Source organism: Zootoca vivipara, chromosome 14 (assembly GCF_963506605.1).
Source record: "Zootoca vivipara chromosome 14, rZooViv1.1, whole genome shotgun sequence".
Lineage (NCBI taxonomy): Eukaryota > Metazoa > Chordata > Lepidosauria > Squamata > Lacertidae > Zootoca > Zootoca vivipara.
In genome coordinates, this window is record NC_083289.1 from 43201003 (window position 1) to 43224719 (window position 23717).

The 23717-nt window shown below is 42.0% G+C and overlaps 1 protein-coding gene across 4 annotated transcripts in view; it reads right to left on the reverse strand.

The window, feature by feature from the left end:
- The window catches only part of TRRAP (transformation/transcription domain associated protein), a 162280-nt gene that overhangs the window by 132677 nt on the left and 5886 nt on the right, over window positions 1–23717 (reverse strand). For all 4 annotated transcript variants that reach the window (XM_035131728.2, XM_060283007.1, XM_035131726.2 and 1 more), the window contains exons 4-23: window positions 23429–23539; window positions 23097–23201; window positions 21569–21652; window positions 21066–21122; window positions 20149–20274; window positions 19211–19288; window positions 18891–18979; window positions 18661–18757; window positions 17886–18024; window positions 16160–16238; window positions 14888–15122; window positions 13716–14043; window positions 12952–13049; window positions 12578–12772; window positions 11823–12014; window positions 9115–9280; window positions 8748–9004; window positions 7090–7290; window positions 1904–2055; window positions 158–357 (exon numbers count right to left, since the gene is read on the reverse strand). In XM_035131728.2, the coding sequence (XP_034987619.2) occupies window positions 158–357; window positions 1904–2055; window positions 7090–7290; window positions 8748–9004; window positions 9115–9280; window positions 11823–12014; window positions 12578–12772; window positions 12952–13049; window positions 13716–14043; window positions 14888–15122; window positions 16160–16238; window positions 17886–18024; window positions 18661–18757; window positions 18891–18979; window positions 19211–19288; window positions 20149–20274; window positions 21066–21122; window positions 21569–21652; window positions 23097–23201; window positions 23429–23539 (2989 nt within the window). The remainder of the gene's footprint in view (window positions 1–157; window positions 358–1903; window positions 2056–7089; window positions 7291–8747; window positions 9005–9114; window positions 9281–11822; window positions 12015–12577; window positions 12773–12951; window positions 13050–13715; window positions 14044–14887; window positions 15123–16159; window positions 16239–17885; window positions 18025–18660; window positions 18758–18890; window positions 18980–19210; window positions 19289–20148; window positions 20275–21065; window positions 21123–21568; window positions 21653–23096; window positions 23202–23428; window positions 23540–23717) is intronic.

A 23717-nucleotide genomic window follows, 5' to 3' on the forward strand; every position in this document is an offset into this window, starting at 1 on the left:
AAAAAAAACCTGTAGTGCTTTTACTCCTGGTTTCTTGTTAAAGAGTCACCAACCTGCTGCCCTCCAGAGGTTGTTCTGGCTAGGGCTGATGGGAGCTGTAGTCCAACAACATCTGGAGGGCACCAGGTTGGGGATGGCTGGCCCAACATTTACTTACCGCACTGCTGGGCAACTGCCACCATGGTGTAATGCCGAATTAAGCTGGCTACAAATGGAAGAGCGCTGGGACGCAAGTCTTTGATCACTGCCGACATGAACGCCCCTGTCAACGCCTGCTCAAACGTCTTACGGGCAGGTGTGTCCTGGGCTTTGTACCGATGGGAAATGATTACGCTGGGAATCGACTTCTCAGTAAAGCTGCAAAAAGCAAAACGAATCAACAGTTTTATAGTTTTACTTTAACTGAGAGAGAACACTTTGTTCTAATCGAGGGATGAGCAGTTCATCTGAAACCACATCCAATGTGTCCTGTGCCACAAGGTCGCACTCAGGAAATGCAGCTCATAGAATCGTGGAATCGTAGAACTGTAGCTCAGCATCAGGAGAACTGTAGAACTGTAGCTTAGGATCAGGATCCGGCCACAGCTGGTGCTAGCCACCTGAATCTGATTCTTAAACAACCATGGCAAACGTGTCAAGGCTTGCAACCAAATGGTATGGATACAGCCAGGGGGTTTGTGTTCATTTACCCAGAGCTCAAAAGGGTTAACGGGAGCACCAAGCTGAAGTCTTGCATGATAGTAAATTTTACTATCAAAATGTCTACTGCAGGCATCCCCAAACTTCGGCCCTCCAGATGTTTTGGACTACAATTCCCATCCTCCCCAACCAATGGTCCTGTTAGCTAGGGATCATGGGAGTTGTAGGCCAAAACATCTGGAGGGCCGCAGCTTGGGGGTGCCTGGTCTACTGCATCATCTAAATGCCTGAAACTGGTTTTAAATAGGAACAGTAATTCCCTGAGTAACTCAAGTTTTGCAATTGAAAACATCAATCTGTTTACTAATAGTGCAAGCTCAGCGCCTAACAGAATGAGCTTCGAACCAGGAAATCCCCCATCCAAATCTTGCCTCCACCACAAACTCAACAAATGGAATATATCTCAGCCTCAGTCCCTTATTTATAATAATAATGGGACAGTGTTGTGGAGCTTTCCATAAGGCTGTTTTAAGGAATACTGCATATGAAGCAGAAGTGTTCAGTAACATAGTTCAGTTAGAGATCATCTGTTTCGCATGCAGATGGCCCCAAGTTCATTCCCTGGCATCTCCAGGTAGGGCTAGGAGAGAAAACTTCCTGAAACCCTGGAGTGCTGCTGCCAGTCAGTGAAGACAGTACAAGGCATAGGTTCCTATGCACTGCAAGATGTTCACTGTCCCTGGCTGCCATTTAAGTCCTCCATGGGCAAGTGTTATCACTTCCAGGGAATTGGGGGGGGGGGGTCTATTCTTTCCTTTTAACAGTGATTCAAGATATATACCAGGGATCCATTTACCACCCTCTGGCAAGCATGGCAAGACACCCAGCCATGAACCTGAGAAGGACCAGGGTATTGCCCCCTGATCAGTGTGTCTCATCAGCAACCCGTGTGCTTTCTGCATCCAGGTTTGTCATCTCTTTCCCCACCCATTTATTTCCTTCTTTCTTAACACTGTACAGTTACACTACAAATCATCCAAGTCACCAAACATGTTTGGTTGTGTACAATGTCATTCCAACTCAGAACAGACCCAGTGAAATTAATGACCATGACTAATGTTGGCCCATTAATTTCAAATGGTCTACTCCAAGTAACACTCACTTAAGGGACAACCCTATGTGCTTTATGGACAGAATGCAACCCCCAAGAACTGGGCGCAGCCTGCCAACCTTCATTTTGCAAGCCATCATAAAATAATCTTACTTGGGATGGGCAAGAAGCTGATACAAAGCATGCTTGTTATCATCCAGGCTCATCATGGCCACCAAGAAACATTTGATCACCTCCCAGGCCTGCCTCCGGTAGTATGGCTCTGTGTTCGCACTCTTCAAGCAGTCCAAGGCAGTCTCGATGGCCTAAAACAATGGAAATAATTTGCTTCAGCAAACCGTAAGAACAAAAAAGTGATGCATTTTTGAAGCTGCCTAGCCAAAAAATTGCACGAGCTTTTGTGATGCCCACTGGCTTAAATTAGTGGCCACCAAACATTTTCTCCCCCAGACCACTTGAAAATTGCTGACAGTCTTTTCTTCCCTCCCTGCCAGTTCTAGAAACTATAATGTGCTGTGCCAGTGTTTATTATTTTTAATTGTATTTTTATTGCATCTTTGTTTTGCACATTGAATTTTATTGGATTACAATTTGAATTCTGAAGGGTCTGCAGACCACAGTCTGGGAATCCCTGACTTCAGTAGCTTTAAGAGGGGGTTACACTACAAAATCACATGCAAGGGCACCGTTCTAGGTAGCAACCACAAAAAATGGTGAGGAACACAGCACTATGAACTACAATGTGTTGATAATGAGAAGAGTACACAATAAAATAGACAAAATAATGAATACATTTGCAAGGCTTACAGTGAACCACAAAGCACAAAAATTACTGAAGGATGCTCTAAGCAACTGATAAATATAATTACACTTGCAAAGTATACATTTCACAGCGACAAACCATACTGCACAAGAATTATTCTTGCACTGAAGAATGCTCTAAGCAGCTGACGTTTCAGCTGCTTAGAGCTTTCTTCGGCAAAGCAATAATAAAAATAGCACCGATAATTATAATATAATAATAAAGTATGTTTTGTACTGTAGGGCTCGCTGTAAGCCTTGCTGGGACGTACATTTTTCTAGTGTAATGATATTTTGTCTACTTTATTGTAAACTCTTCTCATTATCAATGTCTTGTTGATCACAGTCATATGCCCTTCAGCATTTTTTGTTTGTTTAAAACAGGATTAGACAAATTAGAAGGCTATCAGCAGATTTGACAAGCAAATGGAATTCCCAAGTTTAGAAGATGTACGGTATATGGCTTGAATTATCAGCTGCTGGAGAGCAACAGTGCACAAGGGGCATCACCTTCATGCTGTGAGTGTGGATTGCCTAAGAGCAGGCATCCTCAAACTGCGGCCCTCCAGATGTTTTGGCCTACAACTCCCATGATCCCTAGCTAAGAGGACCAGTGGTCAGGGATGATGGGAATTGTAGTCCAAAACATCTGGAGGGCCGAAGCTTGGGGATGCCTGCCTAAGAGTGTAACAAAAGCCCTGCTGATGCAGGCCAATGGCGCATCCAGCATCCTGCTCTCACGGTGAGCAACCAGATGCAAGATGGGAAACCCTCAAGCAAGACCCGCGGCAAGATCACTCTCCCCAATCCTGCGGTTTCCAGCAACTGGTATTCAGAACCATTACTGCCTCCGACTGTGGAGATAAGAGCATCAACATAGTGGCTGGTAGCTACTGATAGCCTTATCATCTATGGATTTGTCTAATCCTCTTTTAAAAGGCATCCAGGGTTGCGGCACAACTTTGTGGGAGAAAGGTTCATAGTTTAACTACACGCTCTGCTTTCTTTTGTCTGTCCCATAAATGCCTGGAAGGACCTTTGATCTGAGCCAGCAAGACTAAACATAAATCTGAGATCTGAAGTCACTGAGACACACACACACACACACACAAGGTACAATGCTGTTTTCTCTATTTAGGTAAAGAAAGGTCCACAAAGGAATCTAGAAGGTTAGGAACATTTGCTCCTTCCTCCTACTCTGCATTGACTTCAGTGGCACTTGCTTCACTCTCTTCCTTGAGGTGTGGCAAAGGTTTGCTTTCTAAAATGGTTCCCTTACAAGCCTTCTCTGAAGAGTTAAAGTGAGCCAAGCACTTTGCACACTGTAAATGGCAAAATGCTGCTTTAAGCAATCTCATAAAGAAATTCAAACTTTCATACGCGACAGCAAAAAAAAGCACTCTATAAATGAGACTCAGGAACGGCATCTTGGAACCTGGGACCAACTTAATGACGATTTATAGGAGTCCTTTCACGGCAACCGCTCTGTGAAGCTCCAGGGCTCCTGGTTTTGCCCGACCCAAGGCAACCCAATAAAAGTTATCATCCTGACTTACTCTCTGGTTTAATACACATGCACACACAAGTTATGTTTTTGCTCAGAGATGAAGAAAGCAGGTGCCCAGAATAGGACATTGATCAAATGCAATCCAGCTGAAAAATTCATCTGAGAGCCATGAAATAAGAAATTTCATTGCCTAACTGATTGTGAAAGGAAATCCAATCATCCATGCTTAAATGCTGGAGATAAAATTATGTAGATAAAAGTGACCTTTGAATGCTAAGGACTTCCCCACTCACTCACCCACCCACCCAACAACAACCGAGCCATTCTTGTTTGCGGGGGGGGGGGATAGTATTTCCAGTCATGAATGAAACTGGCCGCTTGCCTCTTCTACACAACCTTTCAATAAAAAAAAAACAATGAGTTTTCCACAGACCACTGAGGTGGAACTTCTCTCACTATACAAGGTTAACACGAAAGATGGATTTCTTCTGCTGGCACTTCATTCCAATTCTTGAGAGATCAACTGTTTTTACTCCCAGCTCTGTGAATGCATAGCGTAAACAGAGATTGCTTCCTACTCAACTCGAAAAAGCTGGCAGGAATTTTATTTAGTATGGGCATATCAATAGCACTTTTCATTTTATGGCTGTCTATGCAAAGACAGATTTCTAGTCTATAATGGCGCAGTTGAATTCAGAACAGGGTGGATAAAAATCAATGTTTTTTTTAAAAAAATCAAAAAAATCGGATTTTTTTTATTTAAATCGGATTTTTTTGATTTAAATCGATTTTTTTGATTTAAATTGGATTTTTTTAAAATAAAATGCTTTTTGAGGAAAATATATTACCATCCAAAGGTTATTCCATCATGAAATAAAGATTAGATTTTTAATTATGTAGAATAAGGTTGTATATGTTTAATTTTTTGGGTAAATAAATTCCATTAATCCATTCACAATGTCATGCTCTTCCAGAGGTTTTTGTAAGATTATTGGGCAGTTTCTCTGCCTACAAGATATTATCACAGATGCTTGGTTTACTTTTGCAGTTCTCAAAACTGAATTTGACTCAACAGAGATCACATGCCTCTTCTTCACAGCAAAAATGTTATAACATGAACAGAGTTGAGAAAAAGACCTTAATCCTATTGTTCTACAAACCTATGAATACAGAAACAACCCCTTCAGTGCTAAGTTTCAAGAAGTTCAGTGAATAGAATAGAAACAATATTTTTCTGATTGTTTGAAGTGGACAGTATTTAAGTTTTTCATGTGTAGGCTGGGCTGACAGTCTAAGTTTCTTAAAATATATATATTTTATTTTTGTTTAGCCAAATTAGTTAACAAACATGGATGTTTGTTTAAGCAAATAACATATGCTGTAATGTTATTATTTCAGTTGAATAAATCTATTTAAATTGTTATTATTAAGGTAATGATTATTTTTCTCCTTCCTAAGTACAACAGTAAAGTTGTCCAAATATGAATAACCCATTAAACTGGGGATAAAAAACTAATATGAAAAGTTGTTATTCTAAAAATCATCATCTACTTGCATATTAAAGTTATACCAGCAAGAATTAGTCTTTATGTAGAAAACTATGATTTAAATCAAGCCTTACTGACTAGTGATTTAAATCGTGATTTAAATCATGATTTAAATCAGATTGATTTAAATCAAATCCACCCTGATTCAGAACGGCAGAGATGTAACGCTAAGGGGGAGAGAAATTTAGCCAGAAAGGTTTCACTTACTGTCTGGCAACAATGAGGTGAAAATATCCTGTCTTGGCACAACAGGATAATTAGTCCTATTTATAAAAAGCATTGATGGCGAGGAAGAGAAGAAGCCAAATTGGATCAAAGCTTAGACATCGTGACCTGCCAAACGCTGGTAAGTGATTCAAGAGTTCACAGCCGGGATGCGAGCCCAATAACAAAAATATGCAAACTAAAATATACCCATCATTTAAGTGGCAGGTTCTGTTGGATTAATTTGCAAGAATGCTCAAACCAAGTAAGTATTTAATAACTAACACTACACACACAAATACGAAATTGTTTGCCTTAGTCTAAAAAAGGTAAAGGTAAAGGACCCCTGACAGGTAAGTTCAGTCGCAGACGACTCTGGGGTTGCAGCGCTCATCTCGCTTTACAGGCCGAGGAAGCCAGCGTTTGTCCGCAGACAGTTTTTTCCGGGTCATGTGGCCAGCATGACTAAGCCGCTTCTGGCACAACAGAACACCGAAACCAGAGCAGCGCACGGAAATGCCGTTTACCTTCCCACCAAAGCGGTACCTATTTATCTACTTGCAGTTTTTGACATGCTTTCGAACTGCTAGGTTGGCAGGAGCTGGGTCCGAGCAACAGGAGCTCACCCCGTCGCAGGGATTCGAACCACAGACCTTCTGATTGGCAAGCCCAAGAGGCTCAGTGGTTTAGACCACAGCGCAACCCGCGTCCCATATTGCCTTAGTCTACTATGTCCTAAATACAGATTCAGAAATTTTATAGACCACAGCAAGATTCTCCTCTCGCCACCATTACAAGATCTGACAATGCCCTTCATTTGTGAACCAAGTTTTCACTATGATGGCAGAAAGAGACGAGCTACAGACATAAACTCCACACCTGTGCAACAATGGATTTTAGATAGGTCTCAAGTATAATGGCATCATCATGCAGCCTACACAGACTTAATACAACAATCCTAAACATATTTCTAAGAAGCAAGCTCCATTTAACAACTTCACATTTCACAAAGGTTGCAATAGACATCAACAGGATCTTAAGGAATTTCTCTAGCGTAAGTGGTCTGTTGTTGGCAGCCGATGGAACAGACTTCCGCAACATGGAGCCTTCCTGATGCTTTGGAATACTGCTCCCAGCAGTGTCAAAGGTCAGGGATGATAGGAATTGCAATTGGAAAACATTGGGAAAGTACCGATTTGGAAAAGGCTGCAGCAGAAGCCCTTCTAGAATATTTGTGGAAAGGAAATTATTTTGCTATTGGCATAAATATTAAATCTTACCTTCTCCATTGGGAGCTGGATCGATGCTTTGCAGTCAGAGAACTCCGCCGTAATACTGGGGCCTTGAATCTCCGTCATGACATACTGCAACTTCTGAGACTCCTTCAGCATTTTTCTGTTGCTTCCACCAAATTTGCCAAGCACACGATAAGCAACGTGGGAAATGTTCTCTGCTGGATTGCGCAGTGTCCGCCACAAAGCCTTGGGGGGGAAAGTTTTAAAACATCCACGTGCAGTTCAGAACAATGTTGGTTCAAAACAAGGCCATGTGGTGTACTTTTTTAATTTTGGCAGTGAATCCTGGAAGACCTGCTCCCCACCAGCCCTGGGAGGGTGGGGCCCTGGCTGACTCGGCTGCAAAAGCGGAGTGCTGAACATCTAGAGTTGGGATATTGCTGTTATTAATTCTTTGTATCTTTAGTTTATACTTTGTGTGGAAATTGTCCAATTTGGTTGTGTAGTTTTTCATGTTTTATTTATTGCTTCTGATTACTTTCATTACATTGTAATTATGAATCCTTTTCATGTTGTAAGCCACCTTGAACTATGGAAAATTGTGGTGTATACATGTTTTGTAAGCCACCCTGGACTCAGATTTGCTCAAAAGTACAGAAATATTTTAAATTAACTGTTAATTAATTTGGGAAAGAGCCGTGGCAGAGCAGCTGCTTTGCATGCAAAAAGGGTTCAATTTTCAATATCTGCAGGCTGGGCTGGAAATACCACATGTCTTTAACCCTGGAGATCCATGGCTAGTCAGAGTGGAGAATACTGAGCTCAATGGACCAACAATCTGACTTCTTATGGTCCCAATTAAAGCTTCCCAAGGCAGCTTCTTATGGTCCCAATTAAAACAAATAAAAATGAACATGAACACTTTCAAATCCGTTTCACAGCAAAGTGAGGGAAGACACACAAAAACGGAGAAAGATAATCCCTGTTATACATCAACATGACTAAACAATTCAGGATTTTCTCTAGTCTCCCACCCTTGGGCAAAAGACAAATATTAGTATTTCACGTTAACATTTTCCTAAGGTACATCAACCTACATTTTCATTCTTTGAGGGGGGGGGGTAAAACTTAGCAACAAACAGTAATTGGAAAAAATGTACAGAAAGTCTTTGAAAGGTTCAAAATACAAGTGAAACTCCCCACAAACTACCTCAAATACATAGTTCAATACAGTCAAACCTCGATTGTCGAACGTAATCCATTCCGGAAGCCCATTCGGCTTCTGAAATGATCGACAACTGAGATGGTGCTTCTGATTGGCTGCAAAAGCCTCCTGCACTCTCGTGGAAGGCGTCTCAGACGTTTGCCTTCCGAAAAATGTTTGAAAACCAGAACATTTACTTCCGGGTTTTCGGGAGCCGAAATGTTCCAAAACGGAGGTGTCCGGGAGCCGAGGCTTGACTGTATCACTTTAGTTTCAGGACCTCACATACCTGCATTATTTTACACATACCTGCATTAGCCAGCCATTTTGCTATTACATAAAACGAAAGTCGAAAAGAGGACTCAACCCCCATTTAATAGGCAAGTTTCTTCCCGCGTTCTATCACCGTCAAAGAGATGGCCAAGGCTAAAGCAAAGCAGCCCAGATAATTGAGCAAACACTGACCTCTAAAGGTCCCTTCTGATAACTGCATCTTTACCTGCATAAGCTCTGCCCGCACAGGTTGAATGTGATCATACAGGAAGTCTGGCTGTAGGTTATCCACACACAGTTCCAGAGTCCGCAGGCCCTGGCTGACCAGCGTCTGGGATCCATTCAAGGCAGACACCAAGGGGTCCATCAACATTGGCAAATAAGGAAGGAGGGAGCTCAGTCGTACTGGCACAGTGAGGCAGAGCTCTACAAACAAATCCTTCATGTGCTGCTTATGCAAGCCGCTTTGCAGCATGTTAAGTCCTGAAATGTGACAGGTGGCGTCAATAACATCCCAGATTTGCTACCAACAATCATGGACATAAAAAGGAGATGTATACCGACAACCCCCCCCCCCCGGCATCTGCTCTGACCTTGCAGTAGGTTTGGTAACAAGGGCAAGAATTCCTGATACAGGAGATCGTGGCTCCCTCCTCCAATCGATCGGAAGAGAGCTCTGAGCAGCAAGAAATAGTTGTAGGGCTCCTTGGCTGTCTGTGCAAGTTCCATGGAGCTGTTCACAATCTTGTGGAGGTGTGGCTGCAAAAAAAACAAAAAACAAACCCAGAAGAATGGCGGTTTTTCTTAAGGTGCACTCACACTGCCAGTTTCTTTAACAAGAAATCAGTAAAAAAAAATCCCAGGGACGAAGGCTCTTTCCTGGGTCACTGGAAACATCCTTCATTTGAGGTTTTTAGCCAGAAGTTGGATGACAGAGGTTGCACAGTAGAGGGTTGGATAAAATGACCCTCAGGATCCCTCCCAACTCTATTATTCTACGGTGGATGAATTACCAAGCTTAATGCAGGACATTTCATTCTCCTGCAAGCAACGGGAAGCATACCCGCACTGCACCATGGCACATTGGGAAATCAAGTGAGCAGATTTTGGGTATTTTCTCCCTCCATTTTTGTTTTTTACTTAAGATCCAATGTGAAGAAGAGTTCTGTTGAAAGCTTGCAAAGCAACCTGGCTGAAAGCAAGTGAGTTTGTGTTTGGTCTGTGTCTGGGTGGATGACAGCCTACGAACTGTAGGGACATGGCTTAAAATTCTATCATGTAAGGATAGCCAGCTATATAAAGGTACCAAATGATGCATCCATGGAGGCAGATAAGGCTATCAATGACTACATGGAACCAGAGGCAACAGTGCCACTGAATGCCACTCACTAGGGGACAAACAGTGGAGGAGAGCTGTTACTACTTGTGGGCTTCCAGAAGGTGTATGATTGTTAAATGAATAAAGTGGAGATCTGCTTATTATAAAAGGAAGGGGAAGCCAAAAATCCAAGTCCTAGGGATCATTGGATTGAGCCAATGAGCTCTGCCCCAGTTTCTGGAGCATGCCGTACCATTTGTCATCATATTTCCTTATTCTCTCACACAGAACTGCACCAAGCGAACGCACAATGCGCAAAGGGGTCAACATGATTAGCACAGTACAATTTGGATTAATGCATCCTTAGAAATACAGAAGAAATTAAAAGCCTTGTGCAAGCTATTACAAAAAGAGAAAGAAAACAAATCGACAAGACTCGGCCCAGGTACAAACTCCGAAATAATTATGGGTTTTATTAACATCTAAAGGCCCTAGACCTTGCTTCACAATTGCTGCGAATAGCTTTCATCACTCAAATTAAATTGTCTACTCAAGGCCACACCATCAATTCTTGAGAATCAAATAATTTAAGAGGCATGGAGTGGCGACGGCAGTATATCACACCATTTAAATTGGATTTGCTGTTTATAAAATGAAAGTGACCTTGATTCTGACAGCAGAATAAGGGAACACAATGCATCAGGCGCAGGATGCCTTACACATTTGGGGCTCCTTTACAAGACAGGAAGTGCTTGAGTTCAATTATTAATCCCCAAATAATCAGGACTTCCTGGCAGAGGAACAAAATAGTGCCCTGTGCATTTAAAACACCAAGCCGTCAAAGTCCAATAAGGAATGAACAGTGCCAATAAACTCTCATCGGAAGCAAAGCAGCTTTGTAAACATTGCCCAGGAACCGAATAACAACTTACATTCACCCAAATGCAAGTCTGGATGAATTCTATTCCCCCCACTTTGAATAGCAAACTTTCCTATTGTATGTCACAAACTGCTTTTGATTGTTCTACCCCTTAATACACAAACATACGTATACAAAGGAACCTCTCTATCTGTGACCATAATCCATTCCGGAGGTCCGTCCGGAGGTCGAAACAGGTGGCTGGGAGAGGCACTGTTGTGCGCAGGCAGCGATTGCCACTCCTGCACATGCGTGACCAGTAACATCGAGAGCTTAGACAATGGCTTTACTTATTCTAGCTTTAGAGAACACTCGGGCAGTGTTTTCTCATTATCATGACATAAACTGGGTTGCAGAGTTGTATTTTTTTAAAAATCTTTTTAAAGCAGCCACTGGCTGGCACGTGGCCATCGCTTTGTGCTACACTATATGTTAGACAATGGCTAAAACAATGAAGTTGAACTCAAAGCTGCTTTCAGAACGCCCCTCTGTTTCAAAGGAGGTTTGCTGTATAGCAGGGTCCCCAAACTAAGGCCCGGGGGCCAGATGCGGCCCAATTCCCTTCTAAATCCGGCCTGCGGACGATCCGGGAATCAGCATGTTTTTACATGAGTAGAATGTGTTCTTTTATTTAAAATGCATCTCTGGGTTATTTGTGGGGCCTAGGAATTCATTCATATTTTTTTTAAAAAATATAGTCTGGCCCCCCACAAGGTCTGAGGGACAGTGGACCGGCCCCCTGCTGAAAAGGTTTGCTGACCCCTGCTGTATAGCCTGATGCCTGAATGAAAGCAGCCTCGAATGCACAAAGAAGCCACTATGACAATCTTAAGATGTCATGTTTTACAGAGAGTGCACCTCCTTTCCAATGCAATCCTACACAAATCCACTCAGAAATACGTCCCACCAAATTCAGCAGGATTACAAGGTAAGTGTATATGGGCATGCGGCCTAAAGCTCAAAATCTCATGGGAACTACCACTATATACATATATGTACATTTCAGAAGCCAACCCTGGGCGCATTAAGAGAACTCACCATTTTTACCTGTTTGCAACATTTACCTTAAGCATCTGCTCGTTTTCCGCCGCAAAAAGTGAAACGGAGCCAAAGACTAACTTGAAAAGTTTGAGATACAGGTTGGAGAGCTCCACGTTCGAGCCCATCTCAGGCAACCGGTCCAAAAGATACTCCACCAGGATTGTGGCAAACAGAGCTGAGGTAGTTGGGTTGGCCAAGAAAGAATTGGCAACAATCTGTCAAAAGCAGAGCATGAAACAATTAGGAATAACCACCAGCAAAGATTTATTTTTTATTAAAAATAATAATAATAATTGCTTAACATTATTGGTCGCTGAGTTGATTTCAAATTGTTTTCAAGTAGCTTGTCTTTTTACAGATTTCATTTTACTGACATCCCATACCTACCCATTTGATTCCACAAAAAGGAAACAAGAGTAGCCAGCTGTGCATCAAATAACAGCCCCTCCAAACCACTGTCCGTTTCCAATGAGGACAAGAGCTATTGTCAGTTCAATTTAGTGTAGTTTTTTGCTTAACCCAGCCTTTGCCAAGCTGCTGCCCTCCAGATGATTTGGACTACAATTCCCATCAGCCCCAACAAGCCCAGCCATGCTGACTGGGGCTGATGGGAACTGTAGTCCAAAACATTTGGAGAGCACGAGGTTGGCAAAGGCTGGATCAGCCGTAAAGGCGACAGAATGACAACACAGTGGCACGTTAACAAAGAAATCTTCCAAGCCCAACAGAAAGTTTTTGTCAGGGATCAAACTACTATCAAGTACACGAAACATACTACCTGAAGGGCATAGTTTTTAGAGATTCTTTCAACCATGTACGGAACTGTCGTCTGGAAGATTTCTTTAAAAGTCAGAGCGTTCATCATTGTGAAGACGCCGGCAAAATGCTCCAGGACCTCCTTCTCCTCTTTCATCCTGACAGTCTGGCAATTTGCAACTCGGATGTACGTCTGCCCATTTCCAGCTATTTGAACCTTTTGCAATGGAGACACAAGACAGGGTTCAAGTCAACACACATCCCCACCACCATTTGTACTGGCTTTCCGTCTCAAAATATCCAAAGCAATTGGAAAGCTGCAAATTTAAAAACAATGTAGAATAAGCAACGGAGATTAAAATTACAGAGCAAGTAAACAACAGCTAGGATACGTGCCTGATAAATATCCAAAGCTTGCATTGCATATTTGACCAGCTTGATGTATATCTGTGTCTCTTTAGGTTGCAGCTGCTTATTGGGAATGAACTGAGCTTCTGAAAAAAGAAGAAAGCGAATTGAAAGAGAAATTACTTTTTACTGCTAAAAAGTGTGCACTTGTGTAACAAAATGGGGGAAACTAGAGCTGCTCACAATTAATCGATCCCACAATTTAAACTGCTTCAAAACTTTAACTCTATAAGTTGCTCCTAAATAACCAGGCAGCACATTTAAATATGCATATGGCTATTTTTAATACAGGTGCTTCAATTTCTGTATTAATACGCTGGTCACAGCTTTGGGGGCCTTTCACAAAACCTAATGTAATAAAAACTGCAGACAGCAAGCAGAATCCTTAGCCAATTCTCCCTTCTCCCACATCACCATAGAGGAATTTCACCTGCAGCACATGCATGGATCACCTAAGCGCAAAGTGTGTTTCTTGTTTCAGAAATAGTAATCCTGAACATAAGAAGAGTCCTGCTAGATTAGGTCAATGTCCCATCTAGTCCAGCATCCTGTTCTCACAGTGGCCAACGTCATGCCTACAGGAAAACCCGCAACCAGGACCCGAGCACAGAAACACTCTCCTCTCTTGAGGTTTCCAGTAACTGATATACTTATATGCATACTGTATTTTAAATAAATGGGTAACTTAAAAAAAAAAAGTTGCACCACCCTAGGAAAAAAGCCCAGGTAAAATTCGAATCATGCCACCTTACCACCAGGCGCTTTGCAAGAAGTGATACCCCACGTAATGGTCTTGACACCGCAGACCAAGGTTTTGACCAAGCTTCGGCAATCCGTGACTTGGAATGTTTGCTTATCTTCCTTCTCCTTCTCCCCTTGCTTCTCAAAGACAGGCCCCGGGGCAGGGGCCACGGGAGTGGTGGGAGCAGGGGAGGGAACAGGAACCGGAGCGGCAGTTCCTCCAGCCGGCACGCTGGGCAAAGCGGCTTCCCCTGCCCCAAGTTCAGACTGCGGCTTGCACTTTTTAAAGATCACGGAGAGCTGATAGCGGGCAATGGTGTGGAATTTAAGGACGAAAACCTGGAGGACAAGGAGCACTGTCACAACAAAGTAAGATTCAACATACCCGTCATCTGAATCTAGGTGTAATGCCAAACCCGACAACCAGTGAAAGAGGCCAGAATGATACTGGTGTTCACACACCCACCCCTCCCTCCGCTAGAAGGCAAACCATTGCTTGCTATTAAAGCCGAACAAACTACCTACAGTGGAACCTCGGGTTGCGGACATAATCTGTGACGGAGGCACGTCTGCAACCCGCAGCGTTCATAACCCGCAGCACTATGTTTGCGCACACGCATGATGCGATTTGGCGCTTCTGCGCAAGCAACGAAACCTGGGAGTAACCCTTTCTGGTACTTCCGGGTTTCCCGCGGTATGCGTAACCCAAAGTGTCTGTAACCCAAGGAGCCACTGTATGGTTTTGAACTTGCCTTCCAAACTGGGATTACAAAGCAGCTTCAAACTATGGTTTGCCATTCCCTGCATGAAGGGCAAGTGAAAGCCATAGTTTTGTCCATTCAGATGTAACGACAACCGGTGGTTTGCCTCCTAAACAGGAGGAGGAAACTGCAGCACAAAATAGAGGCAGTGAATGCATGAGCCCAAGGGTGGTTTTCAACTCAGATTTTAACTCAGAGTAGATCCATTAAAAGCTAACTTAAACATTCATTCATTTCAACGGGTCTGCTCCAAGTAAAACACTGTTGAATAGCACCTCTGGTCCCAAGTAGGTCAATCTACCTTTTTCATTTAGTTATATATTTAACCCTACCTCCTCAGCACAGAGGCCTCGTTTCTGAGCAGCTATGTGATTTTAATGAATATTTTCATTCCAGCACCCCTACTTTAAATGCCACAGTACCTCCAACATCCTCATGAGGATGTCTCTGCCATTTCCATTTTCCTGTTCACTCTTGGAACGAATGCAGTCCACGAGATTTAGCAGAAGTTTGCATGACATGGTCTGGATACTGCTGGGCAATGATTCGTCATCAATATTCTTAGCAAATAACTGGACAGCAAGGGAGAGGTCATTGAGCGGCAAGTGCTGTCGGACATGATGAACCAGATCTGCTAAAGTGCTGTATGCAAGGGGCCTGGGAACACACAAAGAACAAATATACTGTTTACTTTAGCGTAATATCTCCAGTTTATGTGTTGAGCCGATATGTGTGAAGCCAACATAGACGTCCAACACACAGTGATGAGGAGTGAAAGGGTGGTAACCAATGCTAGTCCTACTCACAGAAGACCCATTGCAATTAATAAACAGGCCAATGGGCCACCCAGTCCAGGATCCTGTTCTCAAGGTGGCAAGCCTAGGAGAGGCATGCACACAGGACCCGAGTGCAAGAGCAACTCTCTCCACTCATGTGATTCTCAGCAGCTAGTATTTAGAGGCATCCTGCCTCCGATGGTGGAGGTTGTTGGCATCTGTCTGTCTCGAGAGACAATGGAGTACACAGTCAAACTGCTCTTAGCTGCACCAAAGTGACCTCTCTAGGGAGCAAGCCTGGGCAGTGTGCATGGAGGCCCTGGGCTCCCCAGATGACAAGGCCTCACTCCTGGCCTCACTGATGTAATCCAAAGGAAAGCAGAGCAATATGTTTGGCACCATCTTGGCTGCAGGAGTTGCCGAAGAAGGCATAAAATGTGCCATTTAACCATCTTGGGGACTAAACTTAGTAGAATAGAAAACAGCCATCACGGCACATGCAAGAAAAGAAGCCTTGCACAACCATTAACTTATTAGCTGACCACTTGTAGAGAAGACACAATGGAGGGAAGAGAGGGACTGCACCTGCCAGCAATGCCAAACTATCTGCACATTCAGGGACCATTGAGAAGTAGAGTTGTAGACTCTGCTTTCTGAAAGTCCCCTTAATGTATGGATACCAGGGGACAGGGATGCCAGGAGCCTGTCGTGGGTAGGGTCTATAGGTGTGGTCCTCCTACAGCCTCCTTGAGTATAATGTACACACAAAGGGATAATGAGTGAGCAGCCCTTTTGCCTTCTTCAGCCAATAAATGGGAGCGCAGGTAGGACAAAGACCTGATTATGATCTTGTGCACCCGCTAAAACATCCCATGCACTGGCAGCGTTAACAGATAGAGAACAATCTTCATTACGCACCTCAGGGTTTCACGGGCCGTGTACCCAGAGCCTATTAGTATGGATTCATCGAACAATTTGTCCATGCACGGAATAAATTCTGTAGTGAAAAGTGACAAGAGAACGCTGTCATGATGGAGGCAACAAAACAAGAATTATTAAGCAGCTTTAATTAATGCAGAAGGCGGTCCAACTACTGGGCCATGAATCAAACATTTCCTGCAAACTTTAGTCTACCAAGCATGACTTTTAATCCTTGGGAAGTGGCAGGTGTGCCAAAAGTGAATTTAACATGCTGCTCTTCAATGAAGAAAAAATGCCACAGTTATTTACTTAGCTTGCAAATATTTGTTTCCTTAAACTGATTCTGAGCACCCTTCCCAAATTTACTGGAGTGGTACAAACATTTAGAGCATTCTCATCCCTCTCCAGATCAGCAGAAATACTCCCCTAAGAAATTATGTTAAATGTACAGTGGTGCCTCGACTTACGAATTTAATCCATTCCGGAGGCACCTTCGTAAGTCGAAAAATTAATAAGTTGAAAAACGCCATTGGAAATGTGATTTCCCATAGGAATGCATTGGAAACGGAAAAATTCGTTCTAAACCCTATCTAAAAATTTGCAAGTCAAAAAATCCCTATCTAAAACCGCCGCGGTTTTTTTCTGGATTTCGAGACATTCGTAAGCGCGCGGCCATTACCCCCATTTGTAAGTCGAAAAATTCGGTTGTCGAGTCGTTTGTAAGTCGAGGTACCCCTGTATTAAGGAACACTAGTATAGAAAGATCTGACCAAGATGTGCTTCTGAAACCATGTATTTCAACATCATTAATTTCTCTCATTGGTTTTAAAGAGCTCAGGGTGATGTACATGCCATTTTACTTTATGTCATTTCACTTCACAACAGCCTTGTGAGGTCGGCTAGGTTTGACTGAGAACATGAAAGCAAGAAACATAAGGAGATTAACATCCTTATGTCATAAGCCCCTTTCAAGAGTCAAACACAGACATTACTTTCCACATCATTATGCTTTTGTTAATGAGATAAACACACTTAATTTGCAATTAAGTTACAATCAAGACTGCAATCCTTTAAGGAAAGTGCAAGGTTAGGGGGTCTGTAGAGTTGGGTCCCATGTGCAGAATTAAGCTAAGCTATACCTTTGTCAAATCACGATTTTATAGATCTTATTTAGACAATCCAAAAACAAGTTTTTATCTGGCACACACCATAAGAAAACAGATGGAGAACAGAGTTAACAGAGTAAACAGATGGAGAACAGACTTCATTGCATACAATCCCATATTTCTGCTGTACAAAGTAACTGTGGAAGAGTAGTTTAAACTCCAAAAATTTGTTTTCCCACTCTATAGGCTCACTAGCACCTTGAGGGTGGTGGGGGGAATTTGCATTTAACTTTGCAGATTCCAGTTGATTTTACATTTACCAATGTAAGATATTAAATACCTAGGTACCAGCAGTCCGATTTGACCTGTTTGACCGGTTCCAGTTCATAGGCATGGCTGATTTTCTATCCACTTCACGCCAAGTGAAGCGAACTCAAACTAGCTCTAAAACTGCTATGCTAATTGCACCCAGTTGACTCTGGCAGCAATCATAAAGCAACCTTAACAAGAGAGGACTCTTGTTACACTGAGAACACAGAACCATACCTTGTGACCCACCTCTAACCATTTCCCCACCAACATATTCCAACTATTTAAAATATGCAAAAGGGACATACGGCTCCTCAGGTCCGTGGTCAGAATATGCTTAGCTGCGATGAGAAGCTCCTTTCTCAGGTGAGCTGTTTCTGCAGGACAGTTTGACAGCAACTGCAACATGCCTTTTACCATTTGCTGAGAATACTTGGCCACCAATTCCTGATAAAAGTAAAAAAATATAGATGCATATATTCCAGCTATATTTATGGCATATATAGGTTAAAATCTCAACTGAATCACACCCTGGTAGGGGCATCAATAAGGCTTACTTCCCACTGTGTATACAGAGACCCCCATTTACAGAGGTGGTGGAGTGGCTGTATTAAGCTAACAAGGGGATAGGAATCCAAACAAAAACCAAAATTGGTGGGTGAGAAGGAAAGCAGGGAGAGGGAATTTCCTGCTTTCTTCTACCTCCTATGAATCCTCAGAAATCCCCAGACATATGGCTTTGTGGCGAACCATTTGTCCTCCAGGTGCTGCTGAACAAAAACTCCCATAATCCCTGGTCGTTGGCCATGCTTACCAGGGCTGATGGGAGTTGTAGTTCAGGAAGGTTTCCCTCACCCCCTGTGTTATACAAAACGTTGTTTTACATATACTTTTTGGGTGGGGTTTTTAAAAGCATTCCACTTTTACATGGAATTTAAACGTTTCTTATTTTGTTCTACAGCCTATGCACCAATCAAAAAAAGTTCTGTTAACTAGTGGAACGCAGCTGCGGGGCTTTTTGCTAGCCCTGACTCTCTGCCTCCACCTGCCCAAGAATGCTCAAAGCTCTCGAATGTAACTTACCTGATAAATTCTTATTATGTAGGCCAAGAACGACAACGTTTTTATCTGTGCAGCAATGAAGTCAGCATACAGTTCCTTGTTGTAAAGTTTATGCTGCCTGAAAATTGAACGTCAAAACAGTGATTTAGTCTTGCCTTTCTTTCTTTCTTTTTTTAAAAAAGTTACCTCCCGAATGGTCCTTCTTCTAATGTAAAAAGGCTTCGCCAGGAGATTTTGTTATGTAACCTTACCTTGCTTGTGTGGACACCTGAATAATAATTGTATTCATGATCAAGGGTACAAATTCAGCCACCACGTTATGGATGTTCAGTTTGTACAGCTGAAGAAAGAAAAGAAATGTGTGATGAAAGATATGTGATTGTTGCTTACAAGGCGTTTTTTGAACAAACCTGCAACCCAAATAAGCTCGCAGCGTGATGCCCCAAAAGTTACAGCCGCCCTTCATTCATATGCCAGATAAGGGGAGGGGGAAGCGCTAAAGTTTGGCTAGAAGACAGGGCAGGAATTTAGACATAAGCAAGTTACTTATATGAAGCATTCCGGTACTAACCTGATACATAAGGACAACAATAATGGGCAGCTCGGCTAACACCTTCAAGGAGAGAGAGCCTCGAGGAATTATTGAATGCTGGGGGAAAACAGAAGCAAAGGGCAAACATTTCCACAAAATGTCTCTTTTTAAATGGGATTTTAAAAAAATTAAAAGCTGTTAACATGAAACCAGTCTGACAATTGCTTTCTTGGATCTGTTCGTTTCAGGCACCAGAGATAGCTCAGTTGGTTAGAGCACGGTGCTGATAATGCCACGGTCGGAGGTTCAATCCCCATAAGGGAGATCTGCATATTCCTGCATTGCAGGGGGCTGGACCAGATGATCCTCAGGGTCCGTTCCAACTCTATGATTCTAGGAGGACTCACAACCCCTGTGGGAAGTCAGTGAAAGAGAAAGTGGAGGCAGAAAGGACAGAAACCGATGCCGTATAGGGGAGTGAGAGACTGAATTGGTCAGAAATGCTAAATAAATAAAAACAAAAAGAGTGGTGTCCAGTGATAAAAAGAGGTAACCGAACTCTTGGAATGAAGCTTCCACCAGGTGGCAGACAGGTGACATATATTTACAGTGGTACCTCGGGTTACAGACGCTTCGTGTTACGCGTTTTCAGGTTGCGTACCACAGGAAACCCGGAAGTACCGGAAAGGGTTACTTCCGGGTTTCACCGCTTGCGCATGCACAGAAGCGCCAAATCGCATCACACGCGTGCCCAGATGCAGGACTGCGGGTTACGAACGCTGCGGGTTGCGGACGTGCCTCCGTCACGGATTACATCTGTAACCCGAGGTTCCACTGTATTGCTTATAGATGTATTGCTCAGGTGGGGCTCTCCGGAGTCTCCCATCTTGGCACTGCCAAGGTTCATATTCACTTCATAAAAATGCACCGTAAACCACAGGGTTCTATTACAAGCTGGAGTCATGTATTATACATACCGTTCTCGTTTCGCTGTCGTCCCGTTCTGGATTCACTTTCACTACGATCGTCGTGATCATACCAACCATTTCTGGAGTAGGAACAGTGTTGTCGGGGATAACCTGAGGATTCTCAAAGTATCGATTCTATGGCAAGAAGCAAAGAGATTTTGAAGCATTAACCATAGCTGCAGATCTCGCCGACTTCACAAGCGCCGATAAGCTTACGGAGGTGGAGCGCGAATAAAGCAGGGGAAAGCCAATTCTACCAGACTCCGTGGTTGCTGAGGGATGGGGTTGGAGGAAAGGAAGAAGAGTGACTGCTTTGGCAATGAGCTCTGACAACAGGCAACTTTGGCAAAACTCACTGTTGATAATTAATACAGAACTGTGAATATTGTACTAAGAATAGTTCAATAAGCTATTAGCTATCTCTGGATACCATTAGCGCATTATACTGCTGCAATAGTAGGCACTGCTGATCGTCTATGATTAAATGTTTGCTCCCAACATCTTTTCTTTTAATATGGCATTTACAAAGCCCACACCAAGCGTTTCAGCATCCCTCTCAATATACATTCAAGGCTATTGCAATCACATCTTTCTACTACAGCCCCTTGCATGGACCAAAAGGTACTTTGAACACTTGAAAGCACTATACAAAGTGGTGGTGTAAAGGTGGTGGTGGTTGTTATTATTATTATTATTATCCCGGCCTTTGAATCTCCAAGTGAATCCTGACAAGATTAGATCTTATGGAGCTGGTGGGTGGGCGATTACTAGACCCACAAGCTCCTGCCAATTTTGCAAGGCAAAAAAATAATAATCAAAAGTCTTCCAGAAGGCATAAAGGAAAAGCCACCAAGTTGGAGTATTTTATCCATGATGGGTCAAGAATGTGGATTTCAGAAATCGAAAAAAAATAATTTAAGACCTACCACTACTTTTGGAAGCTCCTTGTAAATCTGTTTCACAAAATCCAAAAAATGGTGTATCTGTGGAAAGGGAGAGGGAAAAAAGGATGAGTCTGTGTTCTAAAAAACTTTTTTAAAGGCGTTCTATTTCTAGGTATTCACACTGAACAACTTTAAAAGCAAAGGAAGTGAACTGGGCAGGTTCTAAGTAACTAGTTTTAGGGCATCCAGTGATTTAGCATGCCCAGTAGGATTACTGCTCTCTTGCCAACTTCCACGGATGCATCAGTATTCATGAATATGGAGGATGGTGCTGTTTAAGAAACTCACACCCAAGTCCCTTGGGGATGCAGAAGCCATTGCTCAATTATTTTATGCATTGACCATGCCTAAGTTTAATTTGGGAACTTAGAATCCCAACTAGGTTCATCTAGTCCAACCCTCTGCAATGCAGGAGTCACAAATCAAATATATCCAAGTAGTAATACAAAAATAAAACTTTAACAGTACAGGAGAAAGAAATTTACCTCTTGTGTGATTGGTGGCCGGAACTGTTTGTGCAATTCAATGATTATCCTCAAACAAATAAGTACATTTTCTTCATTTTCAGTCTAAGCGTAGGGGGAAAGAGAACAGATTTATTATTTCATGACTGAATTCCTGAACATTTTAAATATTGTTACAGTTGTCATAGTTTCTGAATTATTCAGAAAAGTGTATTTGCTTCTGTGAAACAGTAATTCCTTTTAAAAAATCTTTATTGTCATTTTGTTATGAGAGAAGAAGCCCAAGGTACACAGAGACTTTTCACAAATTACATGAAAATGTTATATAGATGGTATCTAATACCTGGTAGATTGCCAAAAATGTATAAATCAAAATTGAATGTGTTGGAAATGCAGAGAAAAAGAAGGTACTTTTTATCATATGTGGTGGTCTTGTAGTAAAGTTAAAGCTTACTGGGAAATGATATATAATGAACTGAAAAAGATGTTTAAGATAACATTTCTTCCAGCAGCACCTTAGAGACCAACTAAGTTGGTCGTTGGTATGAGCTTTCTGTGCATGCATGCACACTTCTTCAGAAGAAGTGTGCATGCACACGAAAGCTCATACCAATGACCAACTTAGTTGGTCTCTAAGGTGCGGCTGGAAGGAATTTTTTTATTTTGTTTCGACTATGTCAGATCAACACGGCTACCTACCTGTAACTAAGATAACACTTGGTTTTTAAAAAAACAGAAGCTTTTCTTTTGGGAATTATAGGTGTAGAACTACCCAAACAGTATAGAAATTTATTTATGTATAAAATGGTTTATTTATGTATAAAATGGTTTATTTATGTATAAAATGGTTAATTGAATATTTACAAACAAATTGTAAACAGATAAAGACATTGGCAGGATTACTGTAATAACCTGCAGTTTCAAAAGAATATATAATCAAAATAGATGAATAAAAGATTAAGTTGCTAATTTAGAATATGCAGGAAATGATAAAATAAATTTAAGGAACCGCAGAAAGAGGAGGAAGGAAGTCGAGGTTTGAAATGTTAGGAACTATTGTTAAACTATTGAAATGTATATAAACAAAAAACTATAAATAAAATTATAAAAACCATAGAAACTTTTCACAACAATGGGGACAACAATAACCAGGATGTGGCAAAAACATGCAATGCAGCTTTACACAGCGATCATAGAGAGGAATAGGAAAGTAGGTTAATCTTCTACAAAGCCTCTCCACACAAGTAACCTGGAAAATTGGAGGTTTGGTGCATTGGAGGTTTGGTGCATTTTGGCAAAGGATTTTTTTTATGCCACATCAAATGAAAAAAGGTCTATTTTCTACTTGCCCCTAAGGGCTCTCATTCGCTGCATTAAGTGTCTCATATACAATCACATTGGAATAACAGAACAACACGTGACGTTTAAACAGTACTCCATCACTTCTAGTTATCTTTCCAGTTATGAAGTTTCAAAGGTAGGTAAATCCACAACAGGAGTGATTCTTAAAAAAAAATGTTGCTAAGATTATATTTTTAAAGTACAGTACCTCTAGAAATCTGAACATCACAGATAAGATATTTTTGGTGTGCGGTCGAAGATGTTCATTTGTTGGTATTCTATGGATTATTTCCAGAACTAATTTTCTCAGTTGCTGGGGAGGGATAAAAGAAGAAGGAGGGTCATCACATCAAAATGTATAACTCGGTGAAAAGCCATATGGTAAAGCCCTAACAGCTTGAGGAACACGTTAAAGAAAAACACAAAAACACAGATAAAATCGCAGTATGCATAAATAACAAAGCTTCCTTCTGGTTTGTCAAAAGGACTCACTGAAAGACAAAGCCTGAGAGAAAGAGAAGAGTTCGCTTCAAAATCTACCTGTGCTGGCTTTTCCTGCAGAAATTGAACCTCCCCGTCCTGGAGAAAAGTAAGGAAGCGAGGAATGATGTGTTCCAGGAATGTGGAATACTGCTGGGATGACGTCACATTCTAGTAGGAGAAAACAACGTCTTAAGGATCCTTATTTCAAACATGTACGCAATGTGGAATTAAGTATTTTAGTGAAAGCATGGCAGTCAAAGGTTTCATAGCCAAGTTGCTGCAGCTACTAAACCAAAACAAGCCAAAAATTATTCAAGCTGCTATTTCGCTCATTTCGAGGACAATG